At 38.9% G+C, this 24,123-nt stretch overlaps 1 protein-coding gene across 3 annotated transcripts in view; it reads left to right on the top strand.

Moving 5' to 3' along the window:
• The window catches only part of LOC122554646 (torsin-1A-interacting protein 1-like), a 40,124-nt gene that overhangs the window by 1,596 nt on the left and 14,405 nt on the right, over nucleotides 1-24,123 (top strand). Inside the window, exons 2-9 of one of the 3 annotated variants that reach the window (XM_043700005.2) lie at nucleotides 1,092-1,172; nucleotides 2,972-3,028; nucleotides 3,888-3,950; nucleotides 4,777-4,848; nucleotides 6,719-6,766; nucleotides 11,724-11,774; nucleotides 12,493-12,570; nucleotides 18,015-18,122. In XM_043700005.2, the coding sequence (XP_043555940.1) occupies nucleotides 1,092-1,172; nucleotides 2,972-3,028; nucleotides 3,888-3,950; nucleotides 4,777-4,848; nucleotides 6,719-6,766; nucleotides 11,724-11,774; nucleotides 12,493-12,570; nucleotides 18,015-18,122 (558 nt within the window). The remainder of the gene's footprint in view (nucleotides 1-1,091; nucleotides 1,173-2,971; nucleotides 3,029-3,887; nucleotides 3,951-4,776; nucleotides 4,849-6,718; nucleotides 6,767-11,723; nucleotides 11,775-12,492; nucleotides 12,571-18,014; nucleotides 18,123-24,123) is intronic. The other 2 variants (XM_043700006.2, XM_087990906.1) reach the window with 2 other exon arrangements.

Genomic DNA, 24,123 nt, shown 5'->3' with positions numbered 1-24,123 from the left:
TTATTGAGTATCTTTTTAGGACTCCCTTTTGCATCAAGTCCACAGCTTGCTTCTTTATCAGAAGTAGCTTCTTTCTTTCTTTCTTGTTACATTTGACATTGGTTTCTCTGCTAGAAAGATATGGCTTTCCTGTGATTAACTGCTTAAATTCTTGTACAGGGCAATAATAAATTTGTACAGGGCAATAATTAATGCTTATGGCATAAGGCAATCAGTTATCAAGCAGATGCCAAAACAGTTTTGTTCATGTTGCCTTGATTTCTCTTTTCCCAGGCATGGTTAATTACTTTCAATTCCTATAGAAGCTGGTCCTTGTCCCTTAATAGTTTAGACAGAGTTATTGTTGATCCCTTTGTGTGTACCACTTTCTGTGTTGATTCTTTCAACGGTTATTTAAAAAACAGTTGGGAAGTTTGTAATATACATTTCAGTTGTGTTGCAGGAAATTACAAGGCTCTGCAATGTTTAATTGTACTTTCTTGGAAGTATCGTGAACTATCTTGAAGTAGGTCTCCAAAACCCCCAGCTGTCTCTTTATCTGCCCCATCCCCACTCCTGCATCATGTGCTTGAATTCCTCACACGCTGGATTTGCCCTTCACAAGGCCGTCTCTGCCACAACCTCACTTCCAACCCCAGTATGCTTGCTTTGGACTAGCCCCTCCACCACCCTGGGACACTGGATGACTCTCCCCTCCATGCGTAATTATCTCCACCCTCACCAGCACTTGGCCTCTCCCACTTGGCCCTTCACATACCTGTACTGGAATCCTCCTCCCTCCTTACTACACTTGAGAACATATCTGCAAGGTATCAAGTTCTATCTCTCTTTCTGATCAGTCCTGGGCAGAACCAAATGAAGAAGTCTGTTATCCCGCAGTTCTCACAGAACAAATCAGCAGAGCCTGAACCTTCACCCACCTCCTGAACGCTAACATTTGCAGTTGATCCACAAATCGTGATATGGTTTAGCATTATTTATGCGGTGACATCAGCCCAAATAGTGAACAGTTGATCTTGAACAGTGAATGCTGGTTAGTCTTGTTACGGAATAGTAACATTTAAAAATGTACTGCCATCGGTTATATACAGGATCCTCCAGAGTGAAGAGTTATGCTGGAATAGTAGTGACAACCCGTTCTCCAATAAAGAGCCAGAGAAAAAGAAACTATGGTAAGATGCTTTCATAATGTGTGATCCATTTGTCTGTTGACACTTGGGAAGTTTGGGGCAAACTACAGGTATCAAAGCTCTAAGCTTTAATAGGAGTTCAACAGATCTGAAGTACTTGCTGCCTATTGGTGGTTTTATTTTCTGCAGAGTAGGAAGATGAGAAAGTTGTTCCCACTTAGGTAACTTGAAGGAAGTGGACATTTTAATTGAAGCTATTATGGATCCACACCTCTAAAGTGAAATACATTAAGAAATTATGGACCTATAGATGACAATATATTTGCCACATTTCCAACATTAATAAGATTGGAAATCTGTTTTGTTGGTGTATAACTGGAATCATCATGATTTAAGATATTTGAGTTTCCTCAAATATTTAGATACAGCAAAAGTTCTGTGTTGTAATATCACATGTTTCAGTTGTGTTGCAGGAAATTACAAGGCTCTACAATTTTAATTGTACTTTCCTGGAAGTATCGTGAACTATTTGAAGTAGGTCTCCAAACCCCCTAGCTGTCTCTTTATCTCCCCCCGTATCGTGTGTTTGAATTCCTCACTTCCTGAATTTGCCCTTCCTTTTAAAACAGATATTTTGTGACAACAAATTCATGAGGGGTATTTTTAATCAAACCTGCTAATGGGGAAACTCATAGAATGAAAATTAGTATTCCACCCGATACTATCTACTATCTACACTGATGAGTAATATTCAGTTTTGTCAGTTTAAATGCTCCCAAATCCTTTTTGTCTATGGTAGGGAATGCCAGTTTTGTTTTCAAAGTGTGGTGATGGGTGCTATGGTATGTGTAGCACCCCTCACCACCACAAGCAGGAAAGCCCACTGGCTCTTGTGCCTATTAGGCACTTTATGGGTCACCAGGTAGGCTTCCTGGGACAGCAATGTCTCGCTCCATCTGAAGTTGCTGGCTAATCGGAAGCTGGCTGCCCCTATCAATAGCAGAACTGCTTCAGCTGCTGAGGCTACTGGTGACAGAGCAGAATGAAGTTTTGGTGGGCGGGTTGGGGAGGGTTGCAGGACAGGGGTCATGGTAGGGTGAAGTAGGGAAGGGAGTTCAAAGGCAGAGGTGTGGGATTAGCTTTCTTTGGCCACTTTATCTGGCAAAACCCAAACTTGTGCCCAACATCCCCAGGTTTGGGTGGATTGAAACCCAATACCCTGCAGTTTGGCAGGCAGAATGCTCCATTTTACCAGTTGGGAAGGCTGCTGTCCTTCTCGCAGTTAATCACAGCGATAGTGTGAAGATGCTCTTAAGTGGATGCCAATTGACCCTTTATGACTGTATGGTCGCAGGAAGGTGATGGTTATTTCCCCAGTATCAATTCACTCAATTATTTTCCACTCCCAACACCTACCGTGCTGGTTCTTGGGAGAGACAGTTCTGCCTTCTCATTTGTATGCAGCCATGTATAGATTGGTGATTAAACAGAATTATTTGTTTCAGGCAATTTGTGGGTGACCTTCCACTGTAACATTTGGGGCAAATTATTTATCATTTGGAACCACAGGTGGAACTGTCATCAAATGGAGGACTTTTCCATATTTTGTCGGCTTTTTAGACAATGGGCGTGGTGCAGTGTTGTGAGTGCACGTGCATGTGGGGTGGAAAGGAGACTGCTAATTTGAAAACGTATGTTGTCAAACTTTATTCTCTCTCTTTCTTTTACCTGGAAGTAAGTCTATTTGTCAAGTGTATGAGCAAGGATAAAGAGAGTAAAATGTAAAAATATTGAAAGAGATCTATTTTGCTCTGGTTGTGATGCAAGTGATTTGCTTTCAGATTCTGATTATGGAATTGATACAGGAGCACGAGAACCTCCAAAGAAATCTCCTAAAGGTACATTCTTTCTGATTCAATTTTTAAAAAACTTTTGGAGGTTTGTTATTCCCATTACTAACTCAATGAGCTGAGATTTGGCCCCAGGCCGAAAATAACACTTTTTATTTCTCCCCCACCCCCTCCCTCCATTAACTACACTAGCAATTATCTCATCATTCTCATTAAATGGAACATGTTTCGTTAAATCAACCTTCCAGTTCAAGTTATGGAAAATAGTAATTTCTGTGGCTCTTTTTCAAGTTCAGCCTCAGAAATGATTTTAACAATCACCATGAACTTCCACTATCTTTTCATCTGGTCTCAACTAAAGGGGTAGCAAGCTGTGTTGCCTTGAACAGGAGGAGGGAGGCTGTTAAAATTGGAGGCACCCCAACTTCAGCTAACCAAGAAGCATTGAAAGAAACAAAAGCTCAAATTACTGGAGAAATTCAGCGGGTCTGGCAACATGTATGGAGAGAAATCAGTTGTTATTTCAAGTCCTGTTACCCTTCAGAACCAGGAAGTTTTGTTGGAGTCTTAATAAATCAGCCGGTGCCCCATATGGATTCATCAGGACTGATATGCATTGTTGCCCAGCAGCCCTCTGTGGAGTGGGCTTTGTTTTGCCATTAAGTTCAGTCCTCACAGCTGTTTTATTCTTTTTCTCTTTTGATCAGTCCTAAAATATATGAGCTAATGTACTGTTCCTCTCTTGAAAGTACTAGTTGTGCCAACTCGTTGAGTTTTTCTAGTATCTTGGTGTGTGATATTTTGATGATTACCTACCTCGGGTGGGCAAGAACTTAAAATCTGTGGGAAACACTGACATTTTTTACAGTAGTTTGGTCTATTTTTAATACTGGCTGCTCCTTTCCAGCTACTGTACTAGGACGTGGATCAGGTTCAGAAGTACCAGAATCTCATAAGAAATCTCATAAAGGTATTCTTTTTCTGATTGTTGCTTTGTTCATTTCTAATTTTACAGGGTTTTTAATGCCACACTAGCTAACTGAGCTGCCCTTTTGCCCTGTGCTGATTGATACCAGTTATAAAGATTTGTTTGGGTTGCCTTGGGTGACCAGTTCCTACTATGCTTTCAACTGTTTCCTTAACCTACAGCAAGAGAAGGTCCAAGCCTCTGGTCAGCAGTCTTCTTACGGTCTGGAGCAGATACTCACCATCTACTGAACACAACAAGAAGTCTGTGTCCTACCACACTGGCACCTTGTAGCTGCTTTACATCATAGCTACATAACTTGTGAATTTTAAAAGTAATATGTGTTATTCTGACCAAAGGCTTACTTGCTCCTGTCTACAGTAAAAGGTATGCAGAGTTTGCAAGTTTTTAAATTCTAAACAGTTGTTGGATACCAAACCAAAAATCATACAAAAGTCTGACTCTTTCATCAAGACATTTGGCTGTGCTGGACCCCTGGATTTCCTAGGAATAGCAGTGGGCCATTCAACCCCTTGAGCCTCTTCGGCCATTCTGTTAAATGATGTCTGTATCTTGATTTCGTGTAGCCACCTTGGTTTCATTACCTTAATATTCCTGCTTAACAAGAAAACAAAATCTTATCTGTGAACGCATACTGGCTCCAATATTTACTGCAGAAAGTTATGCAAGCAGATTTGAGGAGTTTTTGTTCAGACACTTGAATGTTGTCCTCCTTGCTGTGTTTCTTTTCCCTACTCTTTCACTTCGGGTTTTGTATCTGCTTATTTAATGTTCTGATCAGTTTATATCTTTTGCTTTTTGTTTTAAGGTCGGGTCTCTGCTCCGAGACGGTCCCAAGAAAATCCTGTAAAAAGGGATCTAGAGTTACGGTCTAGTACAGGTATGGCTCATGTCTGAGTCCCTTAAGTTTTTTTTGGGTTGTTTTTGTAAATATGGCGAATCTGCAGAAATTGACATGATATACGTATTCACAAACACTAATTCCCAGTGTCTAGTTCATAATCTGTTGCTAGCACATAGTGTGCCGTCTGACCAAGAATCAAACCTGATGTCATTCACCAGTAGGAATTTGACAGAAATGACTTGAAGATCCTTAATGTATTTCATCTAATCCAGCTACATTAAATAGAAAGAGCTTGGCTATATCTTGGCTGGGAATGTACAAGTCTACTTTGTGCTGTGCTGATGAATGGAGAGGGAAGTGAGCAGACCAGGAAGAAACCGTTGGGCTGCAAGACTCAGGCAAAGAAATAATTTTAATGGAAGGGAAAGGAACATTCTACGTTTAATAGTTAGGACCTGGGGGTTGAGTTGTAAACTTCTCAGCTTGGTTTTGTTTGTAGGACTGTTGAAGTGGGGTGTTGGAAGGAGGAGGTGAGGTAGTGGGTAGTTTTGCGTTATGAAAATCTTTGTTCTAAAGGAAAGGGATTAAAGCCAGCTTATGTTATTGCATAAACAATATATCAATAACCAGAATGTTAGAACTGAAAACCAACCAATAACTGGACAATTGAGGCATGAGAAGCAGGAGAGAGTTAAAAATAAGCAGCAAACATTTAAAAATGGATCCATTATATTCTTTTTGAAAGTCTTGAAATTAACTCTTTGTTCTGGCAATGTGGAAAGCACTGGAAAGGCTGTTCCTATTGCTCTTCAGAAAGTGGTAGTGAGTTAAAATAGGGTAACATTGTAAAGTTTTTTTTTGAAGGTCTGTCCAAGTCCTTTTCTTAGCATGTATATAATCCAGTAAGGTTATGTTTTGATAGTATGGATGACTTTGTTACATGCACCAACTGCATGCAAATACTTTGGTCCACAATATTGACAGTAATAAGAGGTGAATAAAGGAAAAGTTAATATTTCTTCTGAAACAAGGTATAATAATTCCATTCATTTGATGTGGCCTGGAAGCATTCGCATTTTGGTACAGATTATGAATACTACAATGTTTACGTAATTCCTTGTCACTGAAAGTTATCTGCTGTTTTTGTCTTCAGTGATTAATTTTTAGACCCTTTTTGTCTTCAGCCACTGTCATCATGGCTCATTACTGTGGGTCTAGAGTCACAAGATTGTGGAATTATGGCATATTTCCTGCTCTAAAGTTGACATGATACATTTTAATGACAATTGCTGATAGTTTCCTGACACCATTACTGAAACAAGCCGCCTATTCCAAATGTATGAATTATGTTTAAGTTCTATTAACTATGACTGTGATTTTGACCTATATTCCCATAGAAACAGGCTGAACATGTGGATTACTGATTCAGTGACAGTACCTCAAGAGCAGAATTGAAATGGTGGGAAAAGGTGATGTACAAGAGACCAGAAAAGTTGTAGATTTGAAAACTGGAAGGTGGGGTAACGCTATTAATAGAAGTGAACATGAATATGAGAGTTTTGCTGCACTTCCTTCATTGTTTTCCCTTTAGCTGTTTAGCTGCAATTTGGGTACTTTAGGCTATGCCTACCTTGGTGAAATGCATTGATTTGCTCTGCTTTGGTTGAAGTGAAGGTGGAGATGGAAATGTGTTGCTGGAAAAGCGCAGCAGGTCAGGCAGCATCTAGGGAACAGGAGAATTGACGTTTCGGGCATTAGCCCTTCTTCAGGAAGCCCTTCTTTAAGTGAAGGTGACAAGACAGATGCCCATTATTTCACTTCAGAGAAAGACTCTACACTGCCTTGTTTACTTGTGAGATTTTACTGTCAGTAAGTTTCAAAGTTTCCATTTTGTCTTCTGTCACAGAACCAGAAGAGATGGACTATTCTTCTGAGACCAACCAAGCATCTCCAGGTGCGTCATTTTTAAATGATAATACACTTATGAAGGATCTTGAAATATTTTACCATGTTAAAGGCACTGTATATAAACACAGGTTGTTGTTCTTGTCAATAATCTATTGTTCACTGAGTTACGTCACAGTAATGGCAAAAGAATCCAAGCAAAACTTTGAAGGTGTAGGTTGTTTTGAAGGGAGTATAGTTTGATGGTGTTTGGTGATTGGGATCTACAGTACAACTGCATTTCCCTTGGATAGCTTGCCATTGAATCTGTGTTGCACTTGACTTGGGAGTGTTGACAGTGGTGTGTGCAATTAGTATGGTTGACATTCCTAAACTACTGATCACCTAACTTGCCTGTTTTCCGGTGGCCCACACCAAGTCTGCTTTTGCTTCTTTCAAGTGTGGTAGAAATTACAATTCCTGACTGCCACTGGGTTACAGACTAAATTTTTTTTTGTTTCATTTGTTTCTGTCACTATTGCAATAGTTTCATTACAGTCGCAGAGGTTGAGTTTCTAAATCAGAATCGGCATCACTCAGTTGATCGTTTTATAGGTAGTTCTTCTGGGTTTCCTCCTGCCTCTCATTACAGATATGTGTTCACTCTCAATTAAGCAGATGAATGTACTCCTTGGTAATACTATGAAGCAATGTATATAATTAGGAGCATAGAAGTGGCTCATTTGTTTCAATCAATCTACTGCCAGAGTTTATGCTCCATAGAAGCCTCTTCCTGCTTGAAATCCCCTTCCCCTTTCAACATGATCTTCTATTCCTTTTTCTGTTACATTTATCTCGCTTCTCCTTTTACATCTTTGCTATTCACCTAAATCACTTTTTGTGGTAGCAAGTTCCACACTTCCTCCACTCTTTTTGTCAAATGAGGTTTTGTTTGAATTTCTAATTTATTCGTATCTGTGTCCTCTATGACTCCTGGTTTCAAACACCTCCACAGGCATCTTCTGTACATCTAATCTATCAAACTCCTTCATATCTTCTATCAGGTGGTCCCTCTGGTATTTCTTTCCTAAAGAGGATAGCTAGAGCCTATTTAGGCCTTCTTTAATAATTATTTCCTTTCTGATTTGATATTATACTTATCCTTTTTATCCTGTGTCCCAGATTTGATATCTTCAAGTTGTATAGCTAACATGATGGCAATTCCTCTCACAGCTTTTCAATAAGGCATGTATATAATATATTTATTCTATCTATTCTGAACTGTCCACTTAAATGTAGGGAGTTACATATCAGATTTACAGTGCTTTTGTGAGCCCACATCCAGAATAACATATACATTTGTTTATTTCAGGGAAATGAAAACATATTTGCAGTTCAGAGAAGGCTTATTACACTAATACCTGGAATGGGCGGTTTGCCTTCTAAAGATAAGTTAGATAGAAGAGACCTGTATCTGCTGGAGTTGAGCAGAATAAGTGGTAACGTGGTTAAAACATACAAGATATAAACATACAGGAAATATACAATTAAAAGTACGGCCTTTGGATAGTGTTGTAGAACAGAGACTAAGGGGTTTAGGTACAAAGGTGGCTAAGAAGGCTTTAGTGTGCATGTCTTCATTGTTCAGACATTTGTGTATATGGGTTGGGATGTTATGTTGAGGTTGTACAAAATGTTAGTGAGGCCTCTTCAAAGAGTCAGAGTCTTACAGCACTGACACTGGCACTTTGGCCCACACTGGTCTATGCCAACCAAAATGTCCATTCACACTAATGCACTTTCCCTGCACTTGGCTCATCTCCTTCTCAACCTCTCCAATACTAGTATTTGTCCAAATGCCTTGTTAAATGTTGTTAACGTACCCACCTCAAACACTTCCACTGGCAGTTCATTACGTATGCGTACCATCCTCTGTGTTTAAAACAAAAAAAAGTTGCCCCTCAAGTTCCCTTTTTTATTCCTTCCTGTCTAAGCTTAAACTGATGCCTTCTGGACTTCAATTCTCCAACCCTGGAAAAAAGACTGACTACATTCAACTTCTCCACGATGAACTTCATATGCTTTGACAAGATTCCACCCCCCTCAATCTCCTCCGGTCTAAAGAAAACAGGCCAGCCTGTCCACCCTCTCCCTAAAACTCAGACCATTGAGTCCTGGCAACATCCTTGTAAATTTGTTCTGCACTCTTTCCAGTTTAATAGCATCCTTCCTATAGCAAGATGACCAAAACTGAACATTTTACTCCAATTGCGGCCCCACCAACGTCCTGTATTGGTGCAACATAACTTCCCATATTCTATACCCAAAGCTCTGACTGACTGATGAAGGCCAGTGTGCCAAAAGACGACTTCGCTGTCCTGTCTACCTGTGATTCCACTTTCAGTGAACTGTGAACCTGAACTCCAAGATCCCTCTGTTCCACTATACTCCTTAAGGCCCTACCATTCACCATGAAACTCCTACCTTGATTTGACTTTGCAAAATGCAATACCTCACATTATATCGAACTCCATTTGCCTATTCTGGAGTACTATGTCTAGTTCTGGTCACTTTTTGTTATAGGAAGGATATCATTAAGGTGGAGAGTGTTTAGAAAAGATTTACCAGGATGCTGCCAGGAATGAAGGGTTTGAGTTATAACTCGAGGCTGTACAGGCTGGAATTTTATTTTTCTTTGCTGGAACATAGGAGGTTTATAAATTCCATGAGGCATACTGCTAAGGTGAATGGCAGGTGTCTTTTCCCTAGGGCAGGGGATTTCAAGGTCTGGGCATATTTTTAAGGTGCCAGAAGAAAGCTTTATGAATAGACAAAAGGGACAATTTTTTTTTAATATATATACAGTGGTTTGTGTGTGGAATGAACTTCCAGAGGAAGTGGTGGATGCGGGTACAGTCACAACATTGAAAAGACATTCAGATAAGTATAGGAATAAGAAATGTTTGGAGAGGTATTGACCAAGCACATGCAGGTGGGACTAGTTTAGTTTGAGATTATGTTTGGCATGGACTGGTTAGACCAAAGGTCCATTTCCATGCTGATGACTCTGACTCTGAGGGCTCTTGACATAGTGGATATGAAAAGGACATTTTCTCTTGTGAGAAGATCTAGAACTCGGGGATTCTGGATTTAAAAATAAACGGTCACCCATTTCAGACAGGAGAACTTTTTCTCTCAGATGATGGAAAAATATTTGGATCGATCTCCCTCAAAAAGGTGAAAGCATAATCTTGATGTTTTTAAGGTTCTTGATAAGCAAGAAGCTGATTGATTGATTATTAGGGGTAGTTAGGCCAAAGGTGTTGAGGTTATAATCCAATCAACTATGACCTTTATTGAATGGCATAAGAGGCCAAGTGGTCTACTGCTGCTCCTAATTCGCATGTATGTATATTTGTTGCATTTCATGTCCATGTACATTGAAATTAATTTGTCAAAGAATGTACCATTCTGTTCTTAATGTTGCATTGTATTTTGTTGAAATATTGTTGTTAAACACCTTTTTTGCTTATTTATTACCAGTTAATAGTACCTGCAGTGTTTTGAAATGAACATTCTTCTACCTAGCCCCGACTCCATGTGTTCTAAGTTAATCCCAAAACCAGTAGTATACAGTACCTTATCAAAAAAGTTTGAGAATACATGTGGATTCTCCATCTCATGTCTTGCCCTTGCCTTTTTTTTTTTTTGCTTCTTCCTTCAAAATATTCAATATGTTTGGTCAAGCAAGACTTTCTCCTCTTGGAATCTGTGCTCACTACTTTGTTCAGTTTTTGTTTTCCAGATATTTTTCTGATGCATTTTTCAGTCAATATTCTATTCTTTACTACCACTTATAAACTAACTAATTGATAATTTCTTATTCATGTCTGTCTTAATTTTGAAGTCCTCTACTGAAGTAAATGAATACTTGCCATAGAGGGAGTGCAGCAAAAGTTTACCAGATTGATTTACCAGGTAGTATGAGGTTGGCTGAGTCTGTATTCACTCAAGTTTAGAATATTGAGGGGGAGGCTCTTATTAAATCATACAAGTCTGACAGGGTTGAATGGACTGGATAAAGGGTTAATGTTTTCAATGGCTGGGGGTCCTGAACAAGGAATCATTAATGATGTCAGGCTATTTAGTACATCATTTTGGACTAAGATAAGAAATCCTTTCACTGAGAGTCTTGTGAACCTGTGGAACTTTTGACCACAGAAGGCTGTGGAGAAGTCATTTGAATATATTTGTGAAATAAACTGATTCCTAGAAGTTAAAGGTGAATGGGAGAGAGAGGGGAGAATGGTATTGAGGTAGAAGATGTGTGAGTATGAGGAATGGACATAGGAGCAACAATAGGTCATTTAACCCATCATTTTCTGTTTCTAAGTTAATCCTATAACTTTTCTAACACATATAAAAAATGTAAAGAGATGTGTCCCTTCATTCGTTGATTAATTCTGTCATGAAAAGTCCGATTAAATGGCATGTGAATATTTCTACAGCCTTCGTTTTAATTATGATGTAACTCAAAGTCAAGTAGCTTGTTGGACCTATATGAAATGAAGAGTTTTATATTATTTTCCAACTACCCGGTACAATGTACAAGCAGTGTGAGTGGCATTTGGTTGTTATGTGCTGGGTAATGTTCCCTTTAAAATGTTATTATGTGCAGGTGGTTTCTTGAATGCAAAATACCTTTTGCATTTTTTAATGCAATCACAATGTTCAGTGCAGGACTGGACCTTTGTGGTACCTTCCAATGAATGTACTGTATACAGTACAGCAAGAATATTAGTACGTACATTTCCCTTCAACCCTTGCGACAAATGATCCATAGAAACCTCTGCTTGGCTCATACTTGGAAGAATGACCATCTCGGTTGAGGTACTAAAAGGCAGGCAGGTGAATTTGGTCCTTAGGATAGTAAAGTGTTTTAGAAGTTGTTGATTTTGCTGTATATGAAGGAACAAACCTGTCCCTAGACCTTTTTTCAGTTTTCAGTGTTCGCGATTTGATTTCAGATGGGAACCAATCTGAAGATACAGTGTTGCCTCAGAATTCTGCAGATGAAGGTAATCTGTTCCCACTACTCTCAAATAGTCTTTTAGATTGTCTAACCATAGTAACTTGTCCCAATTGGGAATCATCCCTTTTTCAGAAAACTTTTTTTGTTTTTAAAAACAAACAGTGGAATCATCTGGGACTAGATTGGGTTGGGATAACTGGTTGGCATGAATGGGTTGGACCAAAGGGTTTGTTTCCATGCTGTACATCTTTGACTCTCTCTCTCCAAGTGATTTTTACAATTACAAAGGATTTGCAGAAATGAAAACAAAAGGTTGTTCAACATAAATGCTGCATATTTTGTACAAATATTATCATGAATTTGTAAACTCTGATATCATTCTTATTAATGAAGTTGCGCAGAGATGCTGAAAGGCTAAGGGGTGTAAATTTTAATGCCCCGTATCAGTGTTCATAAGTAAATTACTGCTTTTATAATTTTCCTTCTGGTGTTATTTCATTCCCTTGTCTGCACTGCCCAATTTCTCTCACTAATGCTTGGGCATTTTGTGTCTATTCCACATTTTTGGTACAAATGATAATCAGACTTGGTGTTTTCAATCAACAAAATGTATTTTACAAATATCCTGCAAATCTTTTGTCTCATAATTTGATTGTGCCTGCTTTAAGAAAGTAGTATGGAATGGTATCAGAATTGTTATTTCTTTCTAGTAGTTGAGTTTCTTTCATGAGATATAATCTGCAATAAATAATCTCAACTTTCAGATATGGATTCAGACTCGGAGGTGGAAGTTGACGGGTTGCAAGATACCACAACAGTGTCAACACTTCAGACATTTTCTGGTAATGCTTGCTTTAATTTGTAATGTGTAAAATGGCACCATGCTGTTTTTTTTTTAGGCAGTTGCCTTTCACTGAGAGAAATCCAAGTTTGGACAACTAAATGCTGACCTAGTCAGCACCACCCACATCCTAAGAATGAATATTTGAAAACCGAGAAGGCATTGATGTACTGTCAGGTGGATGACCCACTCAAGCCTAATTTGATTGTTTGTTTTTCTCTTGGTGTTCTGGATTAATGTGCTCCATATTGTTCAGTTCTGCACGCTGATAGAGAGCTCAGTTGTAGTCCTGTGAATCTAATGCCTGATTCAAACATCAAATTACAATTTGTTGTTAATTGGAAAAGTGCTGAAATTAAACATGGCTTTTACTTAATTCTCACTCTGTAAAAAAGCTTTCTCACTTTCTCTTTTAAAGGTATTAGCTAGTGCTGCTATCTAGCCAGAGAATAATGCAAGAAAGTTATTACCCTTCTAATCATTTGGTTGTGTTTCTCTTGTTTGAAATTACTAGGATATTATTATTTATATCGTGTCTCTATTACTGCATCAACAGTAGTTTTCTTTGGTTATGAAATCGAAGGCATGTATGTTCACTTTAACATCTGAATTTTGATGTAAACTTAGTGTAGGCTCAGCTGTCTGAAGGGATCAGCTGGGAGACAGGCTGTTCCAGAATGGATACATGTAGCAAATGGCTGTTAAATGGATACAGAGTTTTTGTTGCTATTTTGACGACAATTCAAATTTAATCAGTTACTTTAAATTATGCTCAGGATACTAAAACCCAATTTTTGAGTTTGAATTTATTGTTTTGACAACATCAGACCAATGACAGGGAACGACATTTGAGGATATAAAGGCAAGGCGTTTTGAAAATTTGGTCAGAGAGCAACTGCCACTTGTCTGCAGAGCAACTGCTGTAGAGCCAGAGAGCAAACTGCCCATCTAACATCTTGCTCTCAAAGAAATTAACATACACTGTCTATCAAAAAGGTATCCTCCCCTATGAAGCACATTTGCAGTATAAAGAAAGACGATGACCTAGGGAGATCAGATGGAAGATAGAAGACAGACTGTGTGGACTTGAGTTTAAGTTAATGTAATGGTTGATCTTTTTTTTGTTGGAGCAGCATTTTTATAGAGTTGAGATCAGCTAGTAAGTAGTTAAGAAAAAGTGGGCTTGGATCTTTGAATTTTTTTTTAGTGTTTACTATTAAAGTTAGGAAAATAAATTGTTGTTTTTTCTTTTAAAGTGGAAAGTATGAGTTCTCTGTCACCCACTCACATTTTAACAGATTGAGGCAAACTTTTCTGGGTGTTTGCCTTTAATTAAATAGAAGAATTTGACCTCCACATCGTAACACTTTTTTTTCTACATGTTTGGCATGAAAAAAAAATGTCAAGGATGTGATGGAATGTGGATTTTCACTGTTAAGTGTTCAATGTTTATTTTTGTGATTGTGTGAAGCAGAGTACAACTATTTGCATGAAGAAGAAAATTGGAGGTACTTCAAAAAAGATCAGGTTGACAGAGACACTAACATTTAGTAGTACTGATCAACGCAATGCTAAACCTCATGTTTCTCTATCTTATCCTAAAATCCTGTCAATTGAGAGAAAGTGAGGGAGAGGGATAAAAATATAATTTTTGGTCAGTGCGAGTTTACTAGAATTTGAGCACAATGGATCAGTGTAGCATAAAGTGCTTTGTTGCAGTCTTTAGAATATTTAGGGGGAAAAAAAAACAGATGGTGCTTGGGCTTATGTAAGATCTTCATGTTCTTGGGATTTTGCAAATTGTTTATGGCTAAATGATTTTTAAAAAATTTTCAGTTGTGTGGAAATTTAAAAAAAAATCAAACTGTGAGGACCAGATAGGAATGCAGATTAGTGACGTTTCTAGTTGTTACAAGCAAATGACAGGAAGGGACAGTGTGTGTGAATGCTAATTTGCATCAATAAATCAAAGTGTAAGGTGAATTGATAAGACAAAGTTTTTGTATCTGAACCCACATAGCATTCAGACTACAATTTAATTAGCTAACATTGCAAATAGAGACAAATGGGTATGCATAGGTATCGATTACTGAGGCTTGGTTACAGGGAGATCAGGACTCTGAGTTGAATATTCGATGATACTCTTTCGGAAGGATAGATAGAAGGGAAAATGAAGTGTAGCTTTGTCAGTAGTGGAAGAAATCAGTGCTGTGTTAAGAAGTGATTCTAGTACTGGAAATGAAAACATTAAGCCAGTCTGGATAGAAAAAAAACAAGGGAAGAAGTATCTGATGTGAGTTATCTAAAGGTTCCCTGACACTAATTCCACAATAAAAACGAGGAAATACTGGGGTGTTGTCAGAAGAATAATCATGGGTGATTTTAATATGTATGTAGACTGTTTTAATCAAGTTAGCAAGGGTAGCCTCGAGGGAGAGTTCGTGTATTAGAGATTCTTTCTCAGAGCAGTATTTTGGAGAGCCAAACAGGGGCCAGGCTATTTTTGATTTAATATTGTGTAATAAGATGGGATTAATTCATGATCTCATAGTGAATGTAAAGTGGTCAGAACATGCTAGAATTTAAAATTCAGCGGCAAGATGAGAATCTAGAGTCCCCTATTACTGTTCTGGTGTTAAACTTAGGTAATTACATAGGCATCAAAACACATTTGGCCCTAATGGACTGGGCAGAAAAACCATAGGATAGGACAGTTAATGAACAGTGGCAGCCATTTTAAGGTGATATTTGCTTTTTTGCAGCTAAAATATATTCAAAGAGGAAGAAAGATTGTAAGAGGTAAATCAAGCATCTGTGGGTAAGCAAAGAAGTTAAAGCTAACATAAGGGCAAAACTAAGACATACCATCTTAAAGGTCAGTGGCAGGCTGGAGGATTGGAAACTTTTAAAGACCAACAAGGGTTACCAAAATAAGAATAGAATGAGCTAAGATAAAGTATGAAAGAAGACCAATGCAACATATAAAAACAAATAGCAATTTCTTCTGTTAGTATATAAGCAAAAGAAGAGTGTCTCTAAAATGAATGTTGGTACCTTAGAGGACTGGAGAGTTAATAATAGGGTCTCTGCCATTTCTGTGTTTCCCAAATCAATATTTTGCTTCAGCGTTCATGGTGGAGGATACTGAAACTATCCCAAATGTAATTGATAATGTAGAGGTTATAGAAAAGGAGGATCTTAAAACAATTGTCATCTCTAGGGAAAATGTATTCAGTAAACTATTGAGATTAAAGGCAGACAAGTATCCAGGGTCTGATGGCCTTAAAGGAAGTCTCAGCAGAAATAGTGGTTCTAGAAAAGTTCTTGTGGATAGAAAAATGCTAATGTAATTCCCTTTATTCAAAAAAGGAGTGAGGCAGAAAGTTGGAAACTATAGGTGAATTAGATTAACATCTGTGGTTGGGAAAATGTTGGAATGGGATATTTGGAAAATCAAAAATCTCTTATGACTAGTAAATCATGTTTGACTAATTTACTAAAGTTCTTCAAAGATAAAACAAGCAAAGTGGATTATTAGGGTCCTGTAGATGTAGAATATCTGGATTTCCAGAATGGGTTCGATAAGGTGCTGCACAAAAGGTTAATACATAAGGTCAGATCACATGGTAATATATTAACTTGTATAGAGGATTGACTAACCAATAATGGAAGCAAAGAGCTGGAATAATTGCGTGTTTTTTTGGGTGGCAGGTTGGAACTAGTGGGGAGCCGCTCGGCTCAAGCCTTGGGCCCCAACTATTTACAATCTCTCCACCCTGGAGGCTTTCTGCCTCTATTCCTGATGAAGGGCTTTTGCCCGAAATGTCAATTTTCCTGCTCCTCGGATGTTGCCTGACCGGCTGTGCTTTTCCAGCACCACTCTGTTCTAAACCGCTGTTTCCCCCCCCCCCCCCCCATTTACAATCTTAGGTTACTGACTTGGATGCAGGAATAGAATGTACTATAGCCAAATTCGCAGATGAAACTAAAATGCATGGGAAAGTAAGCTACGAAAAAAAACTTTAAGTGGATAAGTTAGGTGAATGTGTCAAAAATTGGCAGGTGAAGTTGTACGTCGATAAGTATGAGGTTATTGATTAGGTTGCAAGAATAAATAGGCAACTTGTTATCTAAATGGAGATTAACTTCAGAGTACTTTGGTGCACAGAGATCTGGGTGTCTTTATGCATGAGTCACAAAGTCAACATTCAAGAGAAGCAGGTAATAAGGCGAGAAATGGAATTTAGCGTTTATTGCTAATAGAATATAAAAGTAGAGATGTTGCTGTAACTCTACAAGCACCTGGAGTATTGTGTACTGTTTCAGTTCTCTTACTCGAATATAGATATGTTACATTGGAGGCAATTGAGAGGAGATTCATTAGATTCACCAGAGATGAGGGGCTTATCTTAGGAAAATAAATTGTTGTTTAGACCTATATTCTCTGGAGTTTGGAAGAATGAAAAGAGATCTAATTGAGGTATATAAGAAGGTAAAGGGGATTGATGAAGCTGTAGAAAGGATGTTACTCTTGTGTGGCAATCTTAAATTAGAGGTCATAGTTTTTTTGGATAAGAGGTAGCTGGCTTAAAACAGAAATAAGGAGAAATTACTTGAAAGGATTGTAATTCTGTGGAAATTCACTATCTGAATGCAGTGGATGCCAGGATGTTGAGCAAATTTTAAGGAAGAAAGAGAGATTTTTAATTAGTAATGTGTTGAAGGGTTATGGGGAGCAGGGAGGAAGGTGGAGTTGAAACCAAAATGAGATCAGCCATGATTGCATTGAATGGTGGAGTCGGCTTGAGGGGCTGAATTGTCTACTGATCCTCCTAAATTCTTATGCGGACAAGGGACATGAACATCATGATTGTGATATCTATTTTATATTTCTGTCTGCAATCCATTATTTATATTTCCTAGAATTTAGAAAAATAAAATTCTAAAACATAAAATTCTTAGGGCTTGATAGGAAAGGCGCTGTGAGTGTATTTCCTCTGGCATATGAAGAACTAGTGGTTATAGACTCAGAACAAGGAGCTGGTCATTTAGGACACTAAATGAGAAATTTCTTCACTGAATAGTTGTGAATATTTGGAATTCTGTGCCTACTGTGCTCTGAATTCGGTATATTTAAAACCGAGCGATAAAATTTTTATTTCTGAGAGAATCAAGCGATATGGAAAAGTGAAAGAAGTAGAGTTGAGATGAGTGATGATCTTGTTTAATTGGGTAGCAGTCTTGAAGGTTAAATTCCCTAGTCTTGTTTTTATTTCTTGTGTTCTTCAGGGAAAGAGCATTCACATTTATTAAGTGAACATGTTTTATTGTTATTTGAGGAATCTGTGTATGATAAGTCCTTGACATTTTTGATCAAAAGGGCACCTGCAGTTCGTGGAGGTGAACAGATTTTACAATTGCGTGTATATATATTTTTTTTTACAGAGCCATTTCCTTCAACTGGCAATACGCAAAAAATACCTGACAGACAGACATCACTATATTTACGCCAAGCCCAAGATAAGCCCAGATCTCCTGCATCTTGTCATACAGGTAGATTGTCATTAGATATAAATGTAAGGTGGTGTTTCAACTCTGCATGCTATGGAGAAATCAACTTTTTTCAGCTAACAATTTTAGTTTCAACATATTGGATTTAAGCATGAAGGCACAGGACTTATATTTGTGCAATTAATTGTGTCTACATTTTCTACTTTTCATGAGAACATCAGAAATAGAAGTGGGTCATTTTACCCTTAAAGCATGATCTACCGTTCAGTAAGATTTCTCCTTTAGCTGAACTTTCCTACATTACCCTACTACCTTCATTATTCATCGAGAATCTATCGATTTTTGCCTTGAAGATACTCAAACTTGAGCATCCTCAAGTCTCTGGGGTGGAAAATTTCAAAGGTTAAATAGTGGATGGAGAGGTTCAGTTGCATGGAAAATTATGGAAAGAATTAAGGGGGGGGGGGAGCTGGGATTGGGAGGGTGCTTCCTACCAGTAGTCAGGATGTGGGGAGGAAAATAAATCGGGAGATAGAAAAGGCCTGTAAGAAAGGCACATTAGAAATATCATGTAGATGGCCTGGGAAAATCAGATGGTAGTAAAAATCAAGCAAAGGAATTTATGGAATATCTGAGAGTTTTTGGGAGCGGTTTTTAGTAGCGCCCACTAGGAAACGGGCAATTCTGGATTATAGTGATGTGCAATGAAGTAGACTTCGTTAGACTTGAAGGAACCGCTTGGGGATAGTGACCATAATATGATTGAATTCATCCTGTAATTTGAGAGGAAGAAGCTGGAATTGGACGTAACGATATTACAGTTGAGTAAAGGTAACTATAAAGACATGAGGGAGGAGCTGGCCAGAGATGATTGACAGAGAAGGAGGCTGGCATCCTGTCACCATGTTCTTATTTACACATGCAAAATACTTGACATTGGTCTGGCTTCCTCAGAGCCGGCTCTGAGTCAACAGAACCTCTGTCACTCCTATTTATATCTGTTAGCCAGGGTGTGTAGATTGAACCAGATTAACAGCCCCAAATGAGGGAGCTCCTATAATGTCCCTCTGGCTGACTTCATTACAAGCACTACGGGAAGCCTAGCAGGGGAGATGGTAGAACAGCAATGACGAGATTCTGGGACTGATTCAGGAGGCATGTCAGAAATTCATGCCAAGGAAGAAGAAAGGTTTAAGAAATTTGGTAAGGACAAGCCAGGGAAGTGTAGATCAGTAAGCCTGAGTTGATGGTGGGCAAGTTGTTGGAGGCAATCCTGAGGGACAGAATTTACATATACTTGGAAGGCAAGGACTGATTAGGGATAGTCAATATGGCTTTGTGCATGGGAAATCATGTCTCACAAACTTGATTGTGTTTTTTTTTGAAGAAGTAACAAAGACAATTGATAAGGGCAGTGCGGTAGATGTGATCTATATGGACTTCAGTAAGGCGTTTGACAAAGTTCCCCACGGGAGACTGGTTAGCAAGATTAGATCTCATGGAATACAGGGCGAACTAGCCATTTGGATACAGAACTGGCTCAAAGGCAGAAGACAGAGGCTGGTGGTGGTGAGGGGTTGTTTTCAGACTGGAGGCCTGTGACCAGTGGAGTGCCACAAGAATTGGTGCTGGGACCACTACTTTTCTTCATTTTTATAAATGGTTTGGTTATGAGTCTAAGAGATATAGTTAGTAAGTTTGCTGATGACACAAAAATTGGAGGTGTAGTGGACAGCGAAGAAGGTTACCTCTGATTACAATGGGATCTTGACCAGATGGGCTAATGGGCTGAGAAGTGACAGATGGAGTTTAATTTAGATAAATGTGAGGTGCTGCATTTTGGGAAAGCAAATCTTAGCAGGATTTGTACACTTAATGGTAAGGTCCTAGGGAGTGTTGCTGAACAAAGTGACCTTGGAGTGCAGGTTCATAGCTCCTTGAAAATGGAGTCGCAGGTAGATAGGATAGTGAAGTAGGCATTTGGTTTCCTTTATTGGTCAGTGTATTGAGTACAGGAGTTGGGAGATCATGTTGCGGCTGTACAGGACATTGGTTAGGCCACTGTTGAAATATTGTGTGCAGTTCTGGTCTCCTTCCTATCGAAAAGATGTGAAACCTGAAAGGGTTCAGAAAAGATTTACAAGGATGTTGCCAGGGTTGGAGGATTTGAGCTGTAGGGAGAGGCTGGGGCTGGATAATCAAAGATGCTGGACAAGCAAGGGCTGTATTTGATGTATTAATACTTAATCAACAATGAATAAACATTTCTTTGAGACACAAAACTGTGGTCACACTTGGAACTTTCTCTAACAAGTGATTAAAAATAACATTAGATCAAAGAAAGAAGCTTGTAATGTTCCAACAAAGAATAAGAAGCCTTAGAATTTGAAGAATTTTGTAATTCGGCAAAGGAGTAAGACATTGAGGACGGAGAAGGGAAATAAGCATATACAGAGGAACCTTGGTTATCTGAACAAGATGGGCGGGCACTATTTCGTTCAGATAACTGATTGATTATTCGGTTAATTGATTCAATGCCTTTCCTCTGGGGCTCGGAGTTTTTTGTGAAATCTGCTCTCCGTTCAGAAGTCAAGAGATCTCACCCCCCAACCCTGCCCACTCCTGCCGTGTCCACCCCCAACCTGCCCCCAGTCCGGTAACACCAACCGCGCCCCCCCCCCCCCCGGGCAGCTGGACTATCCACCAACAGTAAGACTGCTGCTGTCTTTGTGGGGTGCCTCCAAATAGCGTGCGCATGTGTGGACACACACTACGTTTTGACAGGTTCCACCTGCGCTCTGTACAGGACAATGTTGGAGAGATTATCTGGGGAAGGGTGGTTTAGGGTACACGCCTGTGTATAACTCCAGGAAAGAGAGAGGGCAGGAGGGGAGTCATTTAGAGACCGTGCCTGTTCTCGGCAACATTTCAGTGAGCTGAGTTTATTTTTAATCATTGTACCTGTAAATAAAAGACGCGATCAGGGTTAAAACAGCTATTTGATGTAATGTTTCTATCAGGACCTTGAGATCCCCTTTGGATAATCCGATATTCGGATAATCGAGGTTCCTCTGTACTAATAAGAGACGTTTAAAAACAGCTTGTAGATGTTTTATTTATGGTACGTAAATAATCATAACTTTGTGAAAGAAACGAGGATTCTTTGGATGTAGAAACAAATAAATTAAGAAATGACAGACACATTAAAAATAACTTAATACGTCCTCACGTAGAAAAAACAAAGACATTCCAGAAATAATGGAGAACTCAAAATCCATTGAGAAAAAATCAATTTAAATAAGTAGTAGTGCTGGGGAAATTAATGATGTAAAAACAGCATCCTTTTATTTTACTTGATTTTCTTTAATGCTGGACTATGATGGAAAAAGATTGGTTTTAAAACCAATGACTGGCGATGAAATTGCTACACTTCTTTCCTTTAAGTGATTTGTGTTTATGCAGTTGCTTTGCAAGAAGTGGAGGTGGATTAAGACGCTACAGCAAAGGGTGTATGTGCAGAGACTGATTTTGCTGGTAACAGGTAGCTGAATGTTTCTTGCAAATGTTAACAGTTCGAGATGATGGAAGTCATCAGCCTCAGGGCAGCTCTCTGACCCTTGGACAGATGAACAGCTTGAGCATTTACTGTAGTGTCCTTTCTGCTGGAAGAGCAGCTTCGGTGTCTTTCTCTGCAGTAAAAGTACCTGAAGCTTGCAGAAAGCCAATTATTTTCTCCCACCATGGCTTGTAGGCTGTTGCCCATTGCCTGTCACCCGTAACTAAGAGAGTTTGCAAATTGTGTACCAATCAACCTGTGCCTCCCAAGAAGTATTGAAAGAATCTGAAGAAAGGGTCTCAAAGAACCAAACCAATCCTGGGACTGAAAAGGAATATCTGATTGGACCCTGTGGACTGGTTCTATTGAACTGTTTTTCCAGTTGGTTTTCCTTACACCCACGACACTAGTTTTAGTTTGCCCATGTCTGTCTGTATAAACCGGGATTTAAAAGGAGTTTAGAGTTTTAACTGTAAAAGTTATCTTGTGATAGTTCATAGTTTTGTTTACCTTGTCTGTAACTTATTTATTTGCAATAAACTGTAGTTCTTGTTAAGTATGGGGACATGGGCAGTGTTTTCTATCAGTCAGAGTAAACTGGGAACTGTATGTATTTTTTTTTGTGGTGACCCTGGGCTTGACGTACATCATCCTTGTGAGTGATCACAAAATGAGTAACTGATTACAGTTAGCTGTGGTTGATGAGCCAGATCCTTTAATTCCTCCAGATTTCAGGGCAGCTTCCCTAGATTGTCAAGTACCAAACATAACCATTATGAATGAAGAGGAGAGAAATAAAGTAACTGTAGACTACTTAACCTAACACCAATAGGAGAGAAAATGCTAGAATCTGTTGTTCGGGACATGCTTACAGGGCACTGGGTTAATTATGTTATGATTTTGAGTAAATGGTGATTTATGAAAGGGAAATTAGGTTTGTCAAATCCACCAAGTTGTTTTTTGAAGCTGTAACAGGTAAGAAAATAAAAATTTCCCAACCTACCTTGGGTATTATGAAGGGTGAGTTGGCTGTGTAGCTTGGTTTATATTATGTTTAAATCCTTAATTTTGGATGTGACCAATTCATTTTCGTACAAAATTCTGTTGTAATATGGTCATTTTTCTTTCCTTTAACACAAGGCTATTAAGTATCCATTCCTTATTGCACAGTGCTAGATACAAAATGACCTGTTCAAGTTGACAGGTTTTTGACACATTGATCTAGAAAACTATTTTGTATCTACTCCATGAATTCATACTCCGCCCTATGTGTACAAATCTGGTTTCCCCAGCCTTATGTAAAGATTGAAGTTCCTCATAATTTCAATATTACTCTTTATAAATATTTGTCTAATTTGCTGATTTATACTCTATTTATAGGCCATGTACATTGCAATGTTCACTACATATTTCTGGCCCAAGCGATTCCTTTGCTCTAAACTAATTCTGCTTCTGAATTTGAGCTGCCTGTCCTTTTTAAAATCAAGGTTCCCTCCTTTTTCATTTTAGCTACATCTTTTAAAAGTTGTGTCCTAGGATATTTAGCTCCCAAGCTTGGTCACTTTATAGCCAAATCTCTGTCATGGTTGTTGGGTCAACCTATTAATTTCTCTATTATTAGATCGTCTAATTTGTTGCAGCTGCTTCATTCATTTAGATATGATGCTATTTAGTTTTGGATTTGTTACTCATTTTCCCTAGTGGGACCTTAGTCATTAATGCTCAATTAGGAATTTCTTCTCTGAGTAGTGAATCTGTGGAATTGTTTATCATAGAGGGCTGTAAAGGCTGGGTCATTCAAGGTGAATACATGGACTGAAGCAATCCATGTTCAACTGCAAAAAGACTGGACAATATCTAGGCTTGGGCTGACAAGTGGCAAGTAACAGTTGCACCACACAAATGCCAGGCTGTGACCATTAACAATAAGAGACAATCTAACTACTGCCATTTGACAGTCAGTGGTGTTACCATCACTGAATCCCCAGTATCAAGATCCTGCTTGTTACCACTAACCAGAAGCTCAACTGGACTCATCACATAGACACAGTGGCTACAACAGGAAGTCAGAGGCTAGGAATACTGAGGGGACTAACTCACTTCCTGACTCCCCAAAGCCTGACCATCAGCTACAAGGCACAAGTCAAGTGTGTGATGGAGTATTCCCCACTTGTGTGAATGGCTGCAGCTGCAACAATCAAGGGGATTAACACCATCCAGGAAAAAGCAGCCCACTTGATTGGGACCATGTCCATAAGCATCCACTCCCTCCATCACCAACACTCAGTAGCAGCAGCGGTTTACTATCTACAGGATGCACTGCAGAAATTCACCAAAAATCCTCAGACAGTACCTTTTAAACTCTCAACCATTTCCATCTAAAAGGACAGGTGCAGCAGATACATGGGAACACCATCCCCTGCAAGTTCTCCTCTCAGGACAATCACCATCTGTTTTAAAAAATTCTCAAGGTCAGGTTCGTAGGAG

This window comes from Chiloscyllium plagiosum, unplaced genomic scaffold (genome assembly GCF_037043375.1).
Source record: "Chiloscyllium plagiosum isolate Xiang-an unplaced genomic scaffold, Cpla_swu_hap1 HiC_scaffold_9, whole genome shotgun sequence".
Lineage (NCBI taxonomy): Eukaryota > Metazoa > Chordata > Chondrichthyes > Orectolobiformes > Hemiscylliidae > Chiloscyllium > Chiloscyllium plagiosum.
This window is presented reverse-complemented; position numbering and strand designations above follow the sequence as displayed.